General features: G+C 34.0%; 1 protein-coding gene across 1 annotated transcript in view; it reads right to left on the bottom strand.

The window, feature by feature from the left end:
* UBR3 (ubiquitin protein ligase E3 component n-recognin 3) overlaps positions 1–21860 on the bottom strand; it is a 303032-nt gene that overhangs the window by 159251 nt on the left and 121921 nt on the right. The window contains 8 exon segments of the mRNA XM_078146977.1: positions 5493–5632; positions 7519–7606; positions 7970–8103; positions 8195–8247; positions 8332–8460; positions 11119–11208; positions 11313–11378; positions 13891–13977. Coding sequence (XP_078003103.1) covers positions 5493–5632; positions 7519–7606; positions 7970–8103; positions 8195–8247; positions 8332–8460; positions 11119–11208; positions 11313–11378; positions 13891–13977 — 787 coding nt within the window.

Consider the following 21860-nt stretch of genomic DNA (forward strand, 5'->3'; position numbering starts at 1 on the left):
TCAGGTCAGCAATTGTGAAAATCCTAGTCCTAGTTACAATAAGATAACACAATAAACAGCTACTAACACATATATAGCTTTACGGTTTATAAAGTGCTTTGTTCAAAACAATCCTGTTTCTATTAACATTATTATTCCCATTTCACAAAGAAGGAAACTGAGGCTCAAAGATGTTCAGTATGTTAATCAGGCATACATCTATTTAAGGGAGGAATCAGTACTCACAACCAGGTCTTCTGACACTAAGACCAGTGCTTTCTTTCACAGCACACTGTCATAGACACCACACCCAGAAGACCTTGTGTCACAATTGAGTAATGGAGAAAAAATTATCCTTTAGGAAAGTTTCTCCTCTCAAACACTAAGCTTGGAGGTGAGTATACAGAGATGGATTTGATCAATGGACCCTTCAAAACTCTTTCCCCCACCAACATATTTGCATATGAGAACTGGCTTCAAAAGTATACCTTCCCTTAGAGCAGTGGGGTCTCAAATTGTGGTCTAGGACTATAGGGGTGCCTAAGACTCTTTCAGAGAGTCTCTGAGATGAAAACTATTTTCATAATAATTTGAGGTATTATTTGCCTATTAAATTACTCCTCTTTTTTCTAATTACATGCCTGTGTAAGGCCAGATTTTGTTCATATGCTTCAAACAAAACAGTACTGCAACAGATTTAATTCAGAAGCAGAAATGAGAACACAGCTGTCTTCTACTAAAGCAGACACTAAAGAGATTAGCAGAAATATGTAAAACAATGCCAATTCTCATAATATTTTAAAGAAAATATAGTTGCTTTTCACCAAAATGTTATGTTAAGACGTAATAGGTTAATATTATTTTTAACGAATAATAAATCAATATTTTAAAATTTTATCCATTTTAATTTCTAATATGGTAAATACTGATAAATACAGTCCACATGAACAAAAGACCTTTGGAGTCCTAAGTAATTTTTAAGGGTGTAAAAGGGACCCAAAAGCAAAAAATTTGAGAACTGCAGCCTTTGAGCTTTTTAAGGAGCTGAACTTTCTGTGTGACCTCTCACACTTTAGACTTAACAGACAGACATGAAAACTAAAGAGTCCTCAAAATTCACATTCTAATTCAAGCAGTAGGAAAACTATTTGTTTATACAAACAAGCAAATGCCAAGGTCAATAATGCTCTTTTTACCACCAAATTTAAGGACCTTTTTATCAGTCTTCATTGTTTCCTACCTCTTCCCAGGACTTGACATCCCTCCTTGTCACTCTCTTCTCCCTTGGTTTCCACAAAAATTATTGATTCATTTATTTACTAATTCACTTATTAATTCATTCAATAACTAAATGTTAAGCATCCAATATACGTAAACCATATCTTTTATGGCTCCTTCTCCTTGCCAACCTTCCTCCCAAAGCTCTGTCCTAGGTCACCTTCTCTACATAAAAAGTCACTTTCGATCTGTATCTTCCCTTTCTTGGTAATCTTATTGAATACTATGGCTTCCATTATCATTCTATGAAGATAACTAATAAATCTCTGCATTTACACCCTCCCCCCACACACCCCAACCCCAAGATCCAATCCTGTATCATTCAACCATATGCATGATATTTCAGTCAGCAAACTCTAAAACTCAACTTCCAAGAAAAACCAACCTTCTAAATTTATTTCTGTTCATGGCACCACTGCTTTCTGAGTCACCAGATCTGAAATCTCAAGTTATCTTTTATTCTTCCCTCGCCTTCATTCCCCATATCTAAGTTGCTACCAAATATCATTGTATGACCTCTTTCTCATTCACTATGCAATCATCCTTGTTTAGATCTTCATTACTTCTCTCTTAGACTTACTTTTAGTAACACCTTAATAAATTTCACTACTTCTAGTTTCTCCCTTTTCTAATCAATTCTCTCACCACTGCCAGAGTACTATGTCTGAGGCAGCAAAGTTGTACAGCAGAAAGAATACTGTACCTGGAGTAAGGAAGACATGAATTGAAATCCTGCCCCAGACACTTACTGTGTAATCCTGGGCAAGTCTACTCAGTCTCCATTTCCTTATATACAAAATGGGGACAGTAATAACACCTACCTGGGAAGATATATGTAAAACATTTTACAAAGCTTAAAGCATGATAAAAAATGCTAGCTATTATTGTTACTGTTGTTATTTCTAATGTACATGTCTGATCACATTACTTCCTGATTCAGAAACCATCAGTGATTTTCTATTGCCAATAGTATAAAATATAAACTCTTTAAATGAACCTGGGATGGTTTTATAATTCTCCAATCTGACTTCTGTCTACTTTCCTATCCTTATCTAAAACCATTCTGCTTTATACATTTTATAATCCAGTCAAACTGAACTCTACAATACTCCTAAGCCTACTCTTGACAACTTCCATGTCTGATCAGTTACATATGCAATCTCCCATGCCTGGAAGAAATTCCTACTCTATTCTCAACACACAAACCATAAGACCACAGATTTAACATTACAAGGTATCTTAGAAGGCCATCAAGTATGGTCCCTTCATTTTACAGATGAGGAAAGTGAGGCCCAGAGAGAGTAAGTGATTTCATCAGGGTCATGCTACAAATAAACAACTGAGGAGAGACATGAACTAAAGCTTTCTGATCCCAAGTCCAGGACTCTATCCACTGTGCCACCTCATAGCTTAGATCTCTCCCATGTATTTTTCATACTCTAACATATAGTGGAATCATCTATGTGAATGTCAACTCAATCATAAGTTCCTTTAAGGTAGAAATTATTTCTTGCTTCTTCATCTCCATATTTACTTTATATAGTTGCTCAACAAATATCTGAGTAACATAAAAATGTTAAAGATTTAAAAATATTTACCTATGAATGGAAAATGAAATTTAACTTTAATTTTTAATGATATTTAAGAGAACTAAATTTATTTAATTTACTTTTCTCTTTAATGTGTAAATAACAAAAATTTTCTATTCTTCTTTTATACTTTCCCCAAAAGTTACTATTATAGAAGAAATAATAATGGAAAAGGATATCATATATATGCATATATATATAAATAAATATAATATACACACACACATACATATATATATACGCATAAACATAATTTTTCAAAACACATTTTACTTCCATTGGGTAGATAATAAAAGTTTCCAGTGAATTTCAAAAATTCAATAGATTCATGTTTACCAAAAGGGCTACAAAATATTTAATATCCACATAAAATGGACAACATTACATTTTTTTCTTTTGGTTTTTATCTCAGTAATCATGAAATTACAAACTGTGTGATATGACTTTTACTGAAATGCAAGGCTAGAAATGATACACACATAAGTTTTAAGACTAAACTGATTTTAATAGATTCAAATCACCAATCTTAATCTCAGAAATCTTGATATTCCAAAGTAAAGTCTTTAAATCTGGACTTTAGCTACCCCAATCCAGCGTTCATTAAGGTTAAAAATTAAACCATTATATTTTTATCAAAGACAAAGATACATACTAAAATTTAGTAAGCTATAACCTTCTCCCAAAGCACAGCAAGATTTCTGGTTAATTGCTTCCCTCCCTTGGTACAAGTTAACAGCTTAAAATTCAAAAAAGGTTTTTTAATAGTTTTCTTTCATCTTAGAGATTTCTAAATCTGTAGTTATGAATGTTCATGATAGCAAAGTAGTAGTCAAGGTAAAGGGAAGCTACCGTGCAGTACTGATTTGCAATTTTAATCACCCTTATCTTACAAGTTCTGCCAAAATATTTTCAAAGTGCTTACTAATACAATATTCTAAATAATATGAACATTCAACTAGAGGTTTTAATTTTTGAATTCCTGGGACTCTATGATGGAATCAAATTCCACAACCAAAAATATCATACCTTCTATCTACTTCAAATATTATTTTTGAGAAGATTAAGATCAATCTTGTATCATTTTCTTACTGATCTTATTTACAATTAATTGATTTTGTCCTGTAACTTAAGTCATAATTCTTTGTCTCTGAATTTTAGATCAGAGTTCAGTTAGCCTGTAACAGGTTAAATTTAAAAATCCAACTCTCCTGACTCAAGGAATTAAACTAACCTTGGAGAATGCATATAAACACAAAGGAAGTTTGGGCCTGATAGCTTTATTCCACAAAGCTATCCTTTAAAGATACTGGTTTGCTGTCCAAAAGCCTGGGCCACTATCTCGCACCTGCACTCAGACAATGAGCACTTCTTTATCGCATGAGAGAAGAATGGGGGGTCATTGCTAGCCTCCATTACCAAACTTCCAACCAATCATGTTGTTCCCTGCACTTCTGCTCTGTAACCAATCGTGTTGCCATTAATCCTGCAATGTCATCTACCCTGCTCTGTACTTTGTTCTATACTTCCCAAAACCTATACAAGCAGAACTGTCTTTTTACTTGCAGTTTTTAGCATAAATGGAGGCAAGTCACTGACTCACTTATTGACAAGTAGCATGCCCCTGCTAATAAATGTTATCTTGTGTGGATATTTGCCTCAGTTTACCCTTTTGTTAAAATCTCAAATGTGACATTTTCTAGTAACTGGATGTGTATTATCAGTAGGGTATACAATATGAGACAGTATTAAATATAATTGACGCTTTTCTATCTGGAATTTTAGAGGTAGCTGAGGAACAAAATGCTTAATTTCAGTGGTAAGGTTAATACTACTGATGAAAAAAAAAAGCCATTATAACATGGAAAGCTCTACTATGTTCCTCCAAGGTTTTCTTTATGACAAAAAGTAGTAAAAGACCATCTGAGAGAAAGAACATACTTCACTAACTTGTTTTGCAAGACAAAAACTTCAAAAATGCTTCAATAAGTCAAACTTCTTACCTATTTCAGGATTTTAACAAATTCACCATCTATGAAGACAGGATAAGGATGATAGTGGTAAAAGTTTCCGATTTGGGGTGAAACTTAAGGGACAAGTTTCAGCACATTTTTAAAATATCAAAACATAAATCCTATTAGTGCAGCAATGAATACTTATTAAAACTACCTCAACATTTTAAATGGTTATTTAGGGGTGAGCATTTAATTTTTTCATTTATAGGGCACCTATAGAAACTATTTTCTGTGAAGGGTACTATTTCATCTCATATTCCATCAAAACCCTACTATGGTGCTTCTTTATGGTGTAGAGGTGACAATCTTGGACTTACATGAAGATAAGGAGGAGTTCTGATCTGCATAGATTAAAAAAATAACCACAATGATGAAATCATGGTCCCTGAAATACTGAAATACTTATTGCTAATATTTGGTCACTGTAAGCTTGGCCAAGAATCCCTACTACAATAGGATAACAGAGTTTTCTAAGTAAACAGAAATAATCATCAATGTTTATGTAAAAGACAAAAATAATATGGCTGAAAAAATCAAGGCTGAGCAAAAAAAGTAAATCAATTCTTCTAGCATATAGGGCTTAACTTTCAGAAAATTAATATTTCAAAAAATATTCTTACGCACATTAACATACCTTTGGGAGTATACATTCCTTGTTGCATAGAACCTCCAGGTTCAAAAACAGGAGCTTTAAAATCAGCTACAGCTGACAACACAGATTCAAAACTGTAGCTACCTGGAATAATTCCACTTTTGGGATTGGGATTTTCTGGAATGTGATTCATATGTCAAGAAAAATTAATACTGGCTAAAAGTCGTGTCAAATGATCAGGACATTCATTCTACTAATTACTTTTTAAAAATACAAATATCAAGATCTATTACAATACCTGAAAGTGGCCACAAGAGGACTCCACAATGCAACAGTTCTGTCAATACTACTCCTGTCACATAGTTAAAATGACTGCAATGAGGAACCAAAGGTATTTTTCATCTACACACTTACCAACTATTTGCTTTGCGCAAATACAGCACAGAAGAATACCAAAAGTGTTTTGTTGTTAACATTTTCATACCCACTAATAGTGAATTTGAGATGGGGTAATACAAGGGGAAATAATCAAAAGTAATATCTTAAGACCTTCATATTTTAAACTGATTTCTATTTTACCATATTCTAAATTTTATTATTTTTCCAACTGTATTTATTTATCCATTTGTTTTAGCAAGGCAATTGGGGTTAAACGACTTGCTCGGGGTCACACAGCTAGTAAATGTCAAGTATCTGAGGCCAGATTTGAATTCTGGTCCTCCTGACAGCCACTGCTATATATAACACCATTTCCTTGTAACTAAAGAAAGCAAAATAGAGTATCACCAAGAAAATAACTGGGATTTACAATTCCAAAGAATGCACCTAGAAATCTTCAAATGGTCATCTTCAGTTAAGGATCATGAAAGAACTAACAGAAATTAAACTGAGACTGTTAAGTAGATATTTTATATCGGATATAAGTTATGGTACATACTTTGTTTTACTTTTAATATGTCAAAAATATCATTTATTATCAAATGTAGACCTGTAAGTAATCTTAGAGATTATCTAGTTCAAACCTAAACCTAACTACAAAGTTAGCACACCTTCTAGCATACAATATTGCCTCTTTTCTTTCTAACAGCCCAAGAAAACAGCTGCTAAATTGAAGCTAGTCATAAAAGGCTTAATAAAGGTAATCAAGAAAGTACTATTATCACACTTTATAGATTAGGAAACTGAGGTTCTCAAAAGTTAATGATCTGGGGGCAGCTAGGTGGCACAGTGGATACAGCACCGACCCTGGATTAAGGAGTACATGAGTTCAAATCTGGCCTCAGACACATAACACTTACTAGCTGTGTGACACTTAACCCCACTGCTTCACCAAAGAAAAAAAAAAGTTAGTGATTTGCTTACCATAACAATATTGAGAGCTGCTGTGTATTACCATACTCACAGTAACAGCAGAACTGAGAGAATGATATGCTATGCCAAAAATACAGTACAAATAAAACATAATCTAACTATATTTTAGAAAACACCAATCATATTTTAACAGTATAGTGTAGTGGATAAAGAGCTGGTCTCAAGGTCAGGAAGACCTTGGTTCAAGTCCCATTTCTGACACTGACTGAGTGACTCTAGAGAAACCCCTAAACCTCTCAAGTGTCCCCAGGCAACTCTAAAACTATGAATTACAGAGAAAGTACTAGTCTGCTTTGGAAAAGAAAGTTCCTCACCAGGCATTCCCTATACCTAGGAAGTTATAGATCCAATAATTTTTTTAACTAGAGTTCTAATTTATTCTATTTTTACCTAATTCAATAAATATGCAAAAAAGACATGTTATTGTAGAAAAATCTGTAGAAGGAGGAGATCTGAAATCAGGAAACCTGAGGAGCCTTGCAGACAGACCCTTCCACAGACTTGTTCTCTAACCCTTGAACATATTCACTTAACTTCTCTAAACATCAGTTTCTTCATATATGAAATGAAGGAGGTGACAAGATGATCTCCAGTTCTAACATTCTGTGACTCTCAATATGGACATGTGTCAAATTTCTTTCAATATATTAAATCAAACCTGCAATCAATTGAAAATTAAACAAAAACTTTTAAGGATATGAGATCCAGCAATGAACTATGTGTCCTGTCATTCATACAAAGTTGGGCAACCATCTCTGCCCTGAGGATTTCATCATCTGTCATTCCTAAAAATAATTAAAAAACAAAAATTAGTACATCTAAACAGGGATAAATTACAAAGAATCTACTTACAACAAACTTTTACTAATCTGTCCCCTTAAATGTGCAGTATGCTTCAAGAGTTAAAGAAAAAAAGATTGATGCCTCAAATTTAATTAAGAGCTTATTAATTGCTGTTTTCAGCTATTTCAGATACAGTATTAAAAGTGAATTAATTCTTAAATACATATCATTTGCAAACCAAATCAACAATCCAAAATAATGTACATTAGACTTACTACTCACAACTCTTTTTAAAATAGGAGGTTTAACTGTCACTATTTTAAAAGTGGCTGTTCCATTTACATATGAATTATTGTAGTTTTTACCTAAATGTAAACGAAGACTCAACAGAATCACAAGAAACGTGAGGGCTCCTTCTAACATAGATCTCTCATGTTCTGAATCAAGTATTGTATTTTGATGTTGTGAAGCCATTGTCAACAAATCCACTACCTTAAATCTATGGGGGGGAAATATAATATTTATTTAAAAGAGTAAAATATAATTGAAAATAACCCATGGTACTGAAAAAATGTTTCAGTATTGTTTACCTTTCAAAGACAGATGAAATAAAATAATCTGGGTCAAGTCTAGAAGCACAGACCTTTAAAAGAAAACAAAGAATATTTTACCCTCAGCATCTGGATTTGCTTATAAGCACAGTAACTAAGTTATATGGTGATTTTACCTGTAATAGGTATATGTCTGGATCAATCATGGAATTACAGAAATGAGACTGTACATAAGTCATAGCTTGCCCTTTGATCTGAAGGCCATTTCTAACCCACATGTTACTGTGAATTTCAGATAAACTTGCCTATTTAGGAGGAAAAGAAATTAAATAACAGCATTATTTAGCAATTCAGTCTAGGAATGTTTACTTTCTAAATACAATCTGCACACAAACATGGATAGTCATCTAAAAATAATTTAGGATTAGAATCGATCACTAGAACTAGCCAAATGTTTTCTTAAACTAAAAATCTGTTAGAATGAATAATTTAAAATCATAACAAAATAAAAACAATACAATAGTTTCAAAATAATGTATAAAGAATAACTTACTTGCAAGTTAATGCATGAGTACTTTTACATAATGATCCCTTTAAGATACTAATACCAGGATGCTTGCTTGAAGTCTTTTAAACTGAAAAACTACTAGTGGTTAATTGTATCTCAACAACTCCCAATGACAATATGATATTTAAAGAAATATTAGATTTAAGCACAAAACAAAGTTAATATTCTAATCACTTGATCAGACTTCTAGACACTGGTCCCTAAGCCTAGCCAGTCACTGCACAGATTTTATCACCAACATACAGGGGAATGAGATGAGAAAGTATAGGTAGACAGATTAATTTATGTTTTCATTTGTTCAGCAGCTATTTATTCAGCACCTTGTTAGATGATACGTACAGCTAATACAAAGAAAAAGCCAACATGATACCTGCTCTTCATGAAGAGTACAGGTAATAAGGGGAAATAAGATATGTAAACAAATACCTATGGTAAAAGTTATAATGTGAAACTTCAATATAAGAAGTACAAATTGCTAAATAAATCAGTAAAAACATATGACTAAGCACTAATGCCGGTTGTGTAATGAGTGCTACAATCCATCTATAATGTCCAGTGTGTGGCTGTTACATCTCTTTTCACAACATACATAAGACTGTGTTTGCTATTTAGGTATTCATGTAAACAAATCTTTTTCCTTCCTCAAGTGTATGAACTGGCACTGCTTCCTGGAAATGTAACAAGTGAGCAATATAAACTCCTTAAAGCAAAGGTTCTATGGTGCTTTAACTAAAAGAACATGTCTCAAGGCCATTTCCCTTGGCATTGATAAAGTTATCTGGAGATAAGCATCCTCAGATATTCTCTGTTAATATTGATTGTTAATTATTCTACTTACCTATGTTACCTGTTGCTTTACACCCCTACCTAAACTACTAGGAAGATTTCTTCCCATTTTCAAAATTATGAAATTACTCGTTTCAGCCCAAATGAAGTGGGGTTTTTTATAGTATCCTAGTTTATATAGATAACAGATTTCTGCATCCTAAATGGAAATAAGAAAATGAATCTCTGGTTACTAGATCACTAAAACATCACTAACATAAATCAGAGGTGGGTCATTTTCTGTGCACAAGAGAAACCTGGTGAACCATCATTAATTTTTACCTGGAGTACTACCACCCTATCTTTGGTGTTGCAACCCCTGTGAGCCGCCTGAAAGTTGCCACCTCCCACAAGCTTATCAAAGACGACAAGCCCAGAGAGCTGGTAAAGACCCAAATCAAAGCAGACTTCCTCAGAGCTCTACTGACTACAAAGAATATCCTTCAATAAATATCATTAGGACATATATGTAATTTCTATGCATGTGGCCTTTATCTTCTATTCTTGGGCAGTACCACAGTTAATTTACCACATAATCATGCATTTACAGGGTAACTACTGCTAAATATAGTAAATAATATGGACATGATTATCTAATCAATTTTCCCTATTTCAACTATTTACTACAAACTACAAAAATAACTCTAACTTATTTGGTAAACGGAGTAGAGTAATATTTCAGATTGACAAAAATTCTTTCAACGTCTTATATTTCTAACTATTTATACCTTGTCTCTTTAAATAGTCTAGAACCTCCTTAAAAGAGATGTCATCATGTATTTCTTCATATCTCCCTTCCCCCTCCCCTGAATATCCAGGCACCAGATATATTATATGTTTTATATATGTTTTTACATGTTTAGGTATGTTTTATATATGTTTGTATATGTTTTTTACCCTCTGAGGATCCTAAATACTCATTGATTTATTAAGTGATAACTATCTATTACTATATAATACCATTATATATCTATATATACTACATATATACTATATATATAATACTATTAATATCTATTAATATAATACTATAACTATTATATTTATATATTATATAAATATAACTATTAAATGATTAACTACCACTTAATGAAAAACCAACTTAAGCAAAATGTTCTACTTATTTGTAATCAAAGTGACACTGACAGACACAGAATCCTAGTATTTCAGAACTGAAAAACCCTCAGAAACATCAGCTTAAAGATAAAGGAGCTGAGAGCCAGTGAGGTAAAGGAGCTCTGAATCAAAGTGAGTTAGTAAAACGTCTCTTCATTCACAGTATAATGTTCTTTGTGCTTTTGTTATATAAAAGGCCAAGTAAAGATGGGGGAATAGTCAGACTTCTGAGAAAACAAAAAGTTTTACTCAAAAAAAAAAATCAAGCGATATGGCAAAAATGAGAAAGCCAAACACAAATATTTCAATTATGACAATTATGATAAAAACACACAAGAGTTGGAGTAAATGATGTCTAAGGTCCTTTATGTCTCTGTTATATGGTTCTAAGTCAAATGCACTTGATACAACCAATAACTCCTACCTAAAACCTCCGAGAAGCACGAAACCTTACCTGGATTTGGAGTGGGTGAATCATTAGTTTCATCAACATTTCCTGATCTGGTAAAATAGAATCTAGATCTAGCTCTTGACATTTCACAGCCTACAAATAAAATTTAGAGAACTTAAGATTTTTTTTAATCTAAAATATATTTTCCCACCTATTAGAAAAGGAAAGAGCCATACACATACAAAGACAAATCTTACCTTACTCAAAAACATAGCATAATAACGATGTAGTGGCAAATGAAAAGTAACCTGGTTGGGAGCTGGCTGAAATATAAACAAAGAAAATAAAAGGCCACAGGTAAAAACAATACTTTATATTCTATAAAGATAAGATTTGCTAAAATAAAACCTATACTTTGTTTTACCCCTGTACCTAATGCTTCAAATTTTGCTAAAAAATTAATGAAAAAATAACACAGTTGAAAATTTTATTCTATATGAAAAACAGTTCCTTAAATTAAGCCAAAGAAAATTAAGTACATAAGAAAAAAATAGAAACAAAGCTAAAAATGTTTAAACACATTTTCCTATATAGTTAAAACCTGTAAAATCACCATAATCACAGGTAACTGTGATTAATAGTATGAAAACCATATCATAATGGTAAGGACCTGCAATAATGACAACAGATGTGAAATAACTTTTTACTACTATTGAGTTTTTTTTAAAAAGAAATAAATTCCTTAATATGATAGAATAGGAAATTTTTACAAGGCAGGGACTCTCCCTTTATTGACAGTTATTATCTATGTCTGACATAATTCACTAACTAGAAGAGAAACATCAGAGAGTCTTCCAGAAGAGAGCTGTATTCACCCAAGAGTTTGTCCTAGCCATTTACACCCTGGAATGTTATGGATGACGAATGTCTACTGCCCAGATTATGTCATGTGGTTGGATGGACAAATGTACAGAGCTTATCCATTAGTATTTGTTATGGAGGACAAACAGTACAAATGGGCGTTGTACTGGGCTGGAGAAGGAAGAAAAAGAGAAAGAGGAGAAAAAGAAGGAGGAAGAGGAGCATAATAAGGTAAAGAAGAAAGAGAAAGAAAAGGAGAAAAGAGAAGAGGAAGAGAATGATAAGGAGAAGACAGAGAAGGAGGAGGAAAGTAGACTGGATGGCTTTCAGAAAACATAAAATCTCCTTTAATAAAGAAGAAAACCAAGCCTCTCTAGGAAACACAGACGAATATTTTTAATATCAATACCACTGCTGTTGTATAAATGCAAGATGTGGAACACAATGATCTCAGAAGACTTGAAAATGGATTATCACAGAGAAAACAATGAAGAGGCACATGATGGGTTTAAGGAGACTGAAATATACAACTAAGCAGGAACATCACAGAAGCATAGGACTTAAAGATGTCATCAGGGAAATGTATTTAGGAAAAGAAGTTCACTTGGTGAAGGGAAGGGATGACAGGTAGACAGCCTCCCAACTCATCTTGTCCTCCTAGGCTTTAGTATTACATCTCACCTCCAAACTGTGTCTTAGTCAATACTAGAATCACACTAATGGATGTTTAATCCAACATACCCGTAATCTACCTACCATCCTACTACCAAATGAAAACTGTTGGCCTAAACTGACACAAAACTATAATCAGATACCTTCATACCAGTGTCCATGTTGTTTAACATTTCTGAAAAAGTGACTAACAGACCAACTTCTATTTATATGCTAATGGAAAAGAGAGTATGATATAGCTAAAAGGGGAATTGGAAGTTTTGAGAACAAGGCTCTACAACTACCTCCATCAAGAATTTACCAATTAATTCAAAATACATCATTCAATTTCTTAGTATTTTAATCTCCCATCATCAGCAAAATGAGAGTAAATAATACCTTGCCTCCCTTATAAGGCTAATGTGAGGAACAAGTAAACTAACAATACAAGTTGAAATATTTTCCAACAAAAGTACAAAGCATTATATAAGATTATAATATTTACCTCTTCAAGCTCCACATACAATCTAATTTCTTTCATTAACTCTATCTAAATCACATGAAAATTCTTACAACATTTAGCATCCTTCTGAAAGCATGTCTTTGTGAAGCTAAATGAAAGTGGTCATCTGCTCCCACGAAGACAGCTGTTATCTATGTGCTCACATCATTCAACTAGATTTTAACATACCCAATTCATACACTGACTCTAAGATATTTTAACTGTCTACCTTACTAACTATTCAAATTACAAGCATGTACATAAAATCTCAAAGAACGATACCTTTGTACTTGATTCCCCAAAAATATTTCTGATCTTTGATTTATGGCACTTCTTTCTTAAAGACTAGCCTATTAATCCAATTGTGTAAGTACTATATCACAATAAATATTGTACCTACTTCTTTACAATTCATTCCTACAGGCATATCTTTTAGTCATTTCAGATTCAGATAAGGAAAACATCCACTTAATATAATTTGGGTAATCTTGCCATGAAGGTGCAGAATCCCATTCCTAAGTGCAGAATCACTTCTACACTTCGGACAACTTTATACTCTTGATCCATGCTAAGATTCACTAAATATCTGATGAAATAAATACTTCTCCATGAAACCAACAAAAACGATTACTATTGTTGAGTATCATCTCTGTCCTAAAGGTGGAAAAAAACTCTTGACTTTTCTTTCCAGTGTACACTGTTAAAACAATAACTTCTCAGATAAGGAACAACCTAATTTTTGTTCCTCATTTTACTTGAGAGGTATTATTCTCTGATTATATTTTAAGGCAGCTTTGCTAACTTCTGTGACAAGTACATACCTCATCTACAAAGTTAATAGCATCAAACCAGTCTTGAAGTGCTTCTAGGCAATATCTAACAACATTTCTTGTATATTCTTGTGTTTCCTGTAAACAAAAAAAACATTGTAAATGTTTAGAATTTTCAGAGGCAAATATAATATTAACCAAGAATCTAAGACAATAGTTAATTTAGTGATATGTTGTTCAGTCATTTACTTGTGTCCAACTCTTCATGACCCTATATGGGATTTTCTTGGCAAATTTATACTGGAATGGTTTGCGATTTCCTTCTCTAGTGGATTAAGGCAAACAGAGGTTAAGTCACTTGCCCAGGTTCAGAAGCCATACACGAACTCAGGTTTTTCTGACTCCAGGCCCAGCGCCCTATCCACTGAGCCATCTAGCTTGCCTCAATTTAGTAATTAGTGACTCCTATAAATTATTTATTTCACTTGGGAAATGACAAACTATATCAATCAAAAGTATTTAATAAACATCACTATGTTCCAGGCACTGGGTATACAAAGACAAAAATCAAACAGGCCTTACTTTCAGGAAAATTACAGTCTAGAGAAGATATAAGAAGACTACATTATCAATAAAAACATCAGCATATGAGAGACATCAAGGACACGTATTTTTGGGAAAAGGAGAGGAATACTCAAGGATTGGGAATAAAAGAAACATGATAAGATAGAATGTTGAGCTAATATCCATAAAATGCTAAAAGAAGAACAAAGGAATCCCAATATGTTGGGTATTTCCTATATGTTGAATTTATGAAAAGATATGAGCAATTCCTAAAATACATGGGGAAGTGAGTCAAATTTACAAGAATAAAAGTAATTCCCCCAGTTGATAAATGGTCAAAGGATATGAAAAGGCAGTTTTCAGAGGAAGAAACCAAAACTATCAATAGGCATATAAAGATAATCTAAACCACTAATAATTAGAGAAATGGAAATTAAAACAACCCATCAGATTGGCTAAGATGCCAAAAAAGAAAATGACAAATGCTAGCGAGGATGTGGGAAAATAGGTATACTAATGAACTGCTGGTGGAGCTGTGAACTAGTCCAACCACTCTGGACAGCAATTTGAAACTATACCCAAAAAACTATTAAACCTCTGACCCAGATATTCCACTACTAGATCTATACCCCAAAGAGATGAAAGAAAGACTAAAGGACCCATATGCACAAAAATATTTATAGCAGCTCTTTTTGTGGGGGCAAAGAATTAGTAACTAAGAGGATGCCTATCAACTAGGGAATAGCTACACAAATTATGGTAGATGAATGTGATGGAATGCTATTGTGCTTTAAAAAATGATGAAGGGGATGCTTTCAGTAAAAACTGGGAAGACTTTTAAGAAATTATACAAAGTGAAGTGTAACAGAACAGGAGAACAATTTATACAGTAAAAGTAATATTGTAAAGATAATCAACTTTGAAACATTTAGTAACTCTAACACAATGACCAACTACAATTCCACAGGATATAAGATGAAACATACTAGAGAACTGAAAGACTCAGAGTGCAGACTGAAGCATATTTCCTTATGTTTCTTTCTTCTTACCTTTTTTTTTTGGGGGGGGGGAATAGGACATGGCTAAAGTGAATATTTGTTTTGCATGACTATATGTATTTGTAATTTTTTTTAATTTTTCTTGCCTTCTCAATAGGTGATGAGAGGTAAGGGGAAAATTTGAAACTGAAAATAAAATTAAATTCAAATTAGAAAAAAAATAGTGCATTGATGCAGAAAATTGGAAATGGATGAATAGGAACATGATAAACGAAATGGATAAAAGAACACAGAAACTGCATCCATCATCTAACACTTGATTTCTTTGTCAAATAAAGTGTTATGACAGTCAAGAAGAATAACAACAATTTTTTAGAAAGAGATAGACAATAATTACACAGGACAAAAAAGTATTGAGAAAATGTGATCCCTAAGGGTGAAAGAAACCAGTCACAATTATGTGATTATGGACCTATAAAAGCCAACTTCGGCTGGTGACTTAAATACATATTACTTAAAAATTTCATTTAAGTAAGGAATACCTTAATCAACTTAGCATTATCTAATATTTTTTAAATGGCATTTGTTTCCAATCTCTATAACAATCCAGCAAATGTATCTGTTGTATCTGTAGGCATAATTTTTAAGTGTCACTTTCTAATGGGAGGAAAAATCCCAATTCTACAAGCCAGTGCTAATTAACTGACACAAATTACCCTGTGATGAAGATAATCACTTTTTTTAGCTCCTTCTGTCTCTACACACACCCTTTACTACAATTTTGGATTGCCCTAACACTAGGACCTGTTTAAGAAAAAAAATCTTTCTTCAACCTTATACTCCTATGTAATTCCCAAACTTCCCATAATTTGTAATCTCCATTACCATCCACTGCATTTGAAAAGCTGGATTTTTTTAAGCCACAGATAAAAGATTCAAGAGATACTGTTTTCTCACTCAACTAAAAACCCATTTACACAGCAGATTCATTTGACAGCTTCTTAATTTTTCCACCTGGATGGGACAGGATAGGAAGATATACTGCTAAGAAAAGCACTGTTTGCCATACTAAGAATATGATTACAGTCCTCATTTAAGCTTTATACAAGCCATACTAAGAATATGATTACAGTCCTCATTTAAGCTTTATACAAGCCAGCTTTGGTATGAAGAATTGCAATTGCAGGTGCGATATTGACTGGGACTGTGAAAATATATTTATGGCTTTAGTGTTCTAGACAGCCACTCACAACTTAAGCTTTTACAATTTAGCTTCCAACCCTCCAATCTGACCAAAACTGCTGAAGTCACTAATAGCATCTTGAGCCCCAAATCCAGTCATCATGAAATACAGAGATTCTTACTGTCTTGTTCCAGATGCATAACTTAAACTCATCATTTAAAGCTCATAAACTAAATCCCAAGCATGCAGTTATCTTGTTTTGACATTAAACTATGGTCTTACTGAGTCTCTGATAAGTGCTCATTTCAAAAAGTAGATATTTATTGATAATAAAGAATTAAGAAGGGTAGCATTTTTGGAATTTATTAAAATTTAAAATTGTAATAGCTTTTTAATCTATTTAAATATCATATTCTTCAGTAACAAACTAGATGCTGGCTGTGTGCATATTTTGTGGGTGTCAGGGAATCATGTATCAAGTCCACCTCCCTAATTTTAGCATATGAAAAAACTGAACCACAGAGTTTAAATTACTTGTCCAGCTAGAAAGTGAACTTGGGTCTCCCTGACTCCAGGTCTAGCAGTCCATCCACAAATCCATGTGTCCCAGGTAACACTTAAAGTGCTATAAGAGAATAAGCAGCCCACAACCTGGTCATATCCTGCTTTCTCTAAGCCTACAGAAAACAGACTGTCACTTTATTAATTAACCAGAATGGAACTTGTCTACATGGTGCTATATTCAAGTCACCTCCTGTAAACAGCTTGTATGAACGTATTCATTTGTTCCCTTGTTGTCCCTCATTAGACTGTGAGTTCCTTAGGGGCAGGGACTGTCTTTTGCCTCTTTTTGTATACTCAGCATTTGACATAGTGCCTGGCATATAGTAGGTACTTAATAAATATTTATTCACTGACTGACTGACCATCAGCCAATGGTTTTCATCGAAGTCTACCTGGTTCACCCACCCTAACCTCCTCTCTGGGGCATGAGTGAGTATTCCTAAAGCTTTCTGAATCTCCACTGTCCATCAGAGAACAATTAGCCTGTAAACTCCCAGACAAGCTCCCACCTTCACCCACCAGAGCTTCACAAGGTCCAAATGGCTCCTCATGGTATAGCCAGTGCTGGCCACAATTAAATAACAACCAAGGACTATGAAAATGAAATACTGTTAAACAGTAGTTTAAGTTAGCTACTTAAAAATTACAGAAAAATCTCTATGACAACCTAGCCCTCATGAGGGAAATTTTCTTCAATCCAATCAACCCTCTATATTTTAATTTATACAATTCAATAAAACACGGTCTACACATAATTTATTGGAGGAGAAAAAAAAAACTCAAGCTACTCTATTAAGAGTTCAGCCCAAAGGACTCCCACCAATCCTACCCTTGCATGGCTAAAGGGTAGAAAGATAAGGGTGGAGGCTAGAAATTTCAAATACCCCTATAGCACTTGCAGATTAAAGGGAGGGACCACACTTTTGATGCCAGTATCAAGGCCATAACTGGCCCAAGGAAAAACTGAGGAAGAAAGAAAATAGTCTTATTCTTCATTTCATCCTCCAGTGTTAGTTTTACAAGCTGACAGTTTAAGTCCACTCTCCGTGGATGTCTTCCATCATTCTGCTCCCACAGCTACAGGCCATGAAATGCATCAGTCTAGGAAACTGAATTCCCAAAGCCCACTGGCACTCAGTCACAAGGCAGGAAGAAAGCTTAAGTGTTCTTTGCAGCATCACTTGCTCTCCTCCTCATGCTCAAATTCTAAAAAATTATATACAGATGTCCTTCTTCCTTTCTTTCTTTCTTTCTTTCTTTCTTTCTTTCTTTCTTTCTTTCTTTCTGTTTTTTTGGGTTTTTTTTTTTGGTTACGCAATGGAGTTAAGTGACTTGCCTAGGGTCACACAGCTAGTAAGTGTTATGTGTCTGAGGCCAAATTTGAACTCAGGTCCTCCTGAATCCAGGGCCAGTGTTCTATCCACTTCGCCACCTAGCTGCCCCTGACTGACATCCTTCTTAAAAAGGCGAATTCAGCAAAAGGGGAAACGGCAAACACACACATTCACAAAAAAACCTCTCTACATTTCTCAATGTCTTGTGCAACATACACATGGACAGTCTCATTTTCAGTGGCACAATGACTGTTTCCCTATAAAAAGCTTCACGTGATAGGGATGGGATCTGAACTCCTAAAAGGAAAAGACCATGTCTTTGGAATCTAGACCCCAAAAAGAAAATGCTCTTGGACCTTCCCACACAGCCCAGTCAATAATCCTTTTAACTGCCCTTTCACTGCGGCTCTCCTGCCACTTAACTGTCTTTCTATTGTCTGTACCTGGCCCACACCAAACTAATACCACTCCTTAATCCAATCCAGATCTTCCTACAGTCTTTCTGTATAAAAGTGTCCATCTTGCCCCCATTAAATTGTTCAGATTCTTAAAAGGTGGCCCACTTGTATCGGCATTACAAATACACAGACTCTTAAAATCTAGGCCACTATTGGTAACACAATAAACCTTGTCTCTGACAGAAAGAAGGCATGAGTGGTTGAATTCTTTCCAGGCAGAGCCACACCCTTTTACCCTTGCATGTCAGGGTTCTCTGACTTCCACAAAAAAACTGCCCTTCAGAACCCCCCCTCAACATACACACTTCCCTCCTTCAATGCTGCCTTTAATTCCTACGATAATATCATTATCAAGTAAAACTAGCTTTCTCACAGCTGAAGTTCCACTTTAAAAATTTCAGTCCTATAGGCATCTTCACTATAAATCTCCAACACTCCTGCCTGCTTCCAAAACAGTAAGTTTCACTAGTTGTCTTAGAACTATGTTTTTCAGGACTAATATCTAGAGCTATCTTAGTGTTGAGGTCAAGTTTGGGAGTTCAGGTGTGAAAGAATTCACTTAGATAACATTCTTCTAGCCATTCACTGGGAGCTTTACTTAACATGTAAGTAGCACAGGCCTCCTTAGTAAGAAAGTTAAGTGAGACCCTGATATTTGGAGGAGCTATGCTTATATGGAGGCTTCAGAAGGATGATATAGTTTTAGGAGTTTTTATGAAGGTTAAAGATTAAAGACATGACAGGATGAAGGAGACAAAAGGAATTCTTTATGGTTTAAAGATTTAAGGACAGGGCAGGGGAGACACAGGTTAAACATTAGAGACAGGGGAACACAGGATAAGGGAGCTTAGAAGATAAGGAGAAGTTTTGTGGTATTTTAAGATAAAGGGAAGAGACTTTAGTTCACCCTCAAGTTACAGGATTTCCAACGCACTAGAAAAGCAACTCTTAATATTTTTTTTAACCCTTAGGGCATCATTTATATCCGCATCACTAGGCAACTAGTACCAACTCTTCACAAACTGGGTTCATATAACATTTTAAAATGCAAGGTGAGTTGCTTCTCCTTTTTACATAGCTTAGGGAGAAAAAAGCAACTGACAATAAAATATGACCATTTCCTTATTATAACAAAAAATAACTAATAATAAAATAATTTTCATCCAATCAGAAGGAATTTTTAGGATCTAGCTCAGAAAAGTTCTCTGTCTTTGAACTGGCCAAGGCCAGTCTAAAGTTGATTTCGCTTTTCACCCCAGATTCAAACTAAAGGCACCTTAAACTAGGTCTTGAAGCTAAGGCAAATTAGTGAACTAAAAACACAGTAACTTCTTCTAACTATACACATGTAACATAACCAAACAAGCATATTTTTATTTTTATTTTTTTTTATCATTAATTCAAAAATCATCAACAATCACAAACATCTTAAAACATGAAGAACAGGGAAATGGACCTTGCCTTACAAGAAACTAAATTTTTACCACATGCTGTTTTGAAAAGATATAGGTGGTAATGCTTAACCAGGAAGTTAACAAATGACTCCACTGTGACCCTTCAAATACTTGAAGACAAACATAATACTTACTCTCTCTCCTCCTCAGTCATCTCTTATCTGAACTAAATATCACTAGTTCTTTTATTACTCTTTTTATTTCTCCATTCCTTTCTATTCACAGCCACCAACCATAATATGGGACCTCACCATTACAATAGTTCATCTACTTTTCCTGCTTTCAGGCCTCCCAATTTGTCCTACATACTACTACTAAATTACTATTCCCAAAACTTCATTAAATGATTTTTTACTGTATACAAAATAAAGTTCAAACTATTCATTCTGGAATTCAGGCAATCAGACACATACCTCTCCAAATTTCTCTCTCACTACTCTCTTACATGCTACTCTCCTACGACACTAGCCAAAATGGTCTACTCGTATCCAAATATACCATACAAATTCCTACTTCCCGAGAAAATGGAAACTGTAAATTAGATTTTAACCTTTATTTACAATTGCAAATAATCTTATATAAACAGCTAACATTTTTTTCTTAATAATGTAATAGTGAAATCCAGAAATCATTGATTCCACAGGTACCAATGATTAGCATTTAGCTCTAGAAATGAAAAATGTAGATACATTTTCACCATATTGTTTTCTGTAAAGACAAAATGTATTTATTAAGTGCTTACCATCTAAGCATGGGGGGTGTAAGAGCAAAAAAGCTTTGAAAACATTTCCATTCAAAGCAAAATAAATATCATTAAATAACTACTAAAAGCCTAATAAAATCCATAAACTTCAAAAATAATGTTATGTTAATGTTAAAAATGCTAATGGGAAATAATGTTGCTGTTGTTATGGATGATGATGAAAATGATGACAAAAATGTGTTTACATCGCCTACTATGTGTCAAGCACTATACTAGGCATTGTACAAATATTATCTCATTTGACCCTCACAACAACCCTAGGAGGTGTAATTACCATTCACATTTTACAGTTCAGAAAATTAAGGAAAACAGAGATTAAGTGACTTGCTCAAGGTTACACAGTTAGTAAGTACATGAGACCAAATCTGAACTCAGATCTTCCAGACTTCAGGCCCAGCTTTCTATCTACTGTGCCATCTAGCTCCCTAGTTTACTTTCTAGCCTTCACTTTGGCCCCATTTTATTGACAGTAATAGTGGGAGCAGCAAACCAGCCAGCAGAGAATGTAACAGGATGACAGGAACAAAACCAAGAAATAATGTATAAGTACTTAACCAAAGTTTTGCCAAATAAAATGTGTACTTATTAAAAATTGATATAAGAAGCTAATTTACTTTCTCAAATATTAACTAACTCAAACCATACATTTGTGGAACAAAGGGGAAAAATGAAGTATTGTAGTATCCTGTCTAAATTTTTAAAC

The sequence above is a fragment of the Phascolarctos cinereus genome, unplaced genomic scaffold (assembly GCF_003287225.1).
Source record: "Phascolarctos cinereus isolate Bilbo 61053 unplaced genomic scaffold, phaCin_HiC Scaffold_726;HRSCAF=1367, whole genome shotgun sequence".
Lineage (NCBI taxonomy): Eukaryota > Metazoa > Chordata > Mammalia > Diprotodontia > Phascolarctidae > Phascolarctos > Phascolarctos cinereus.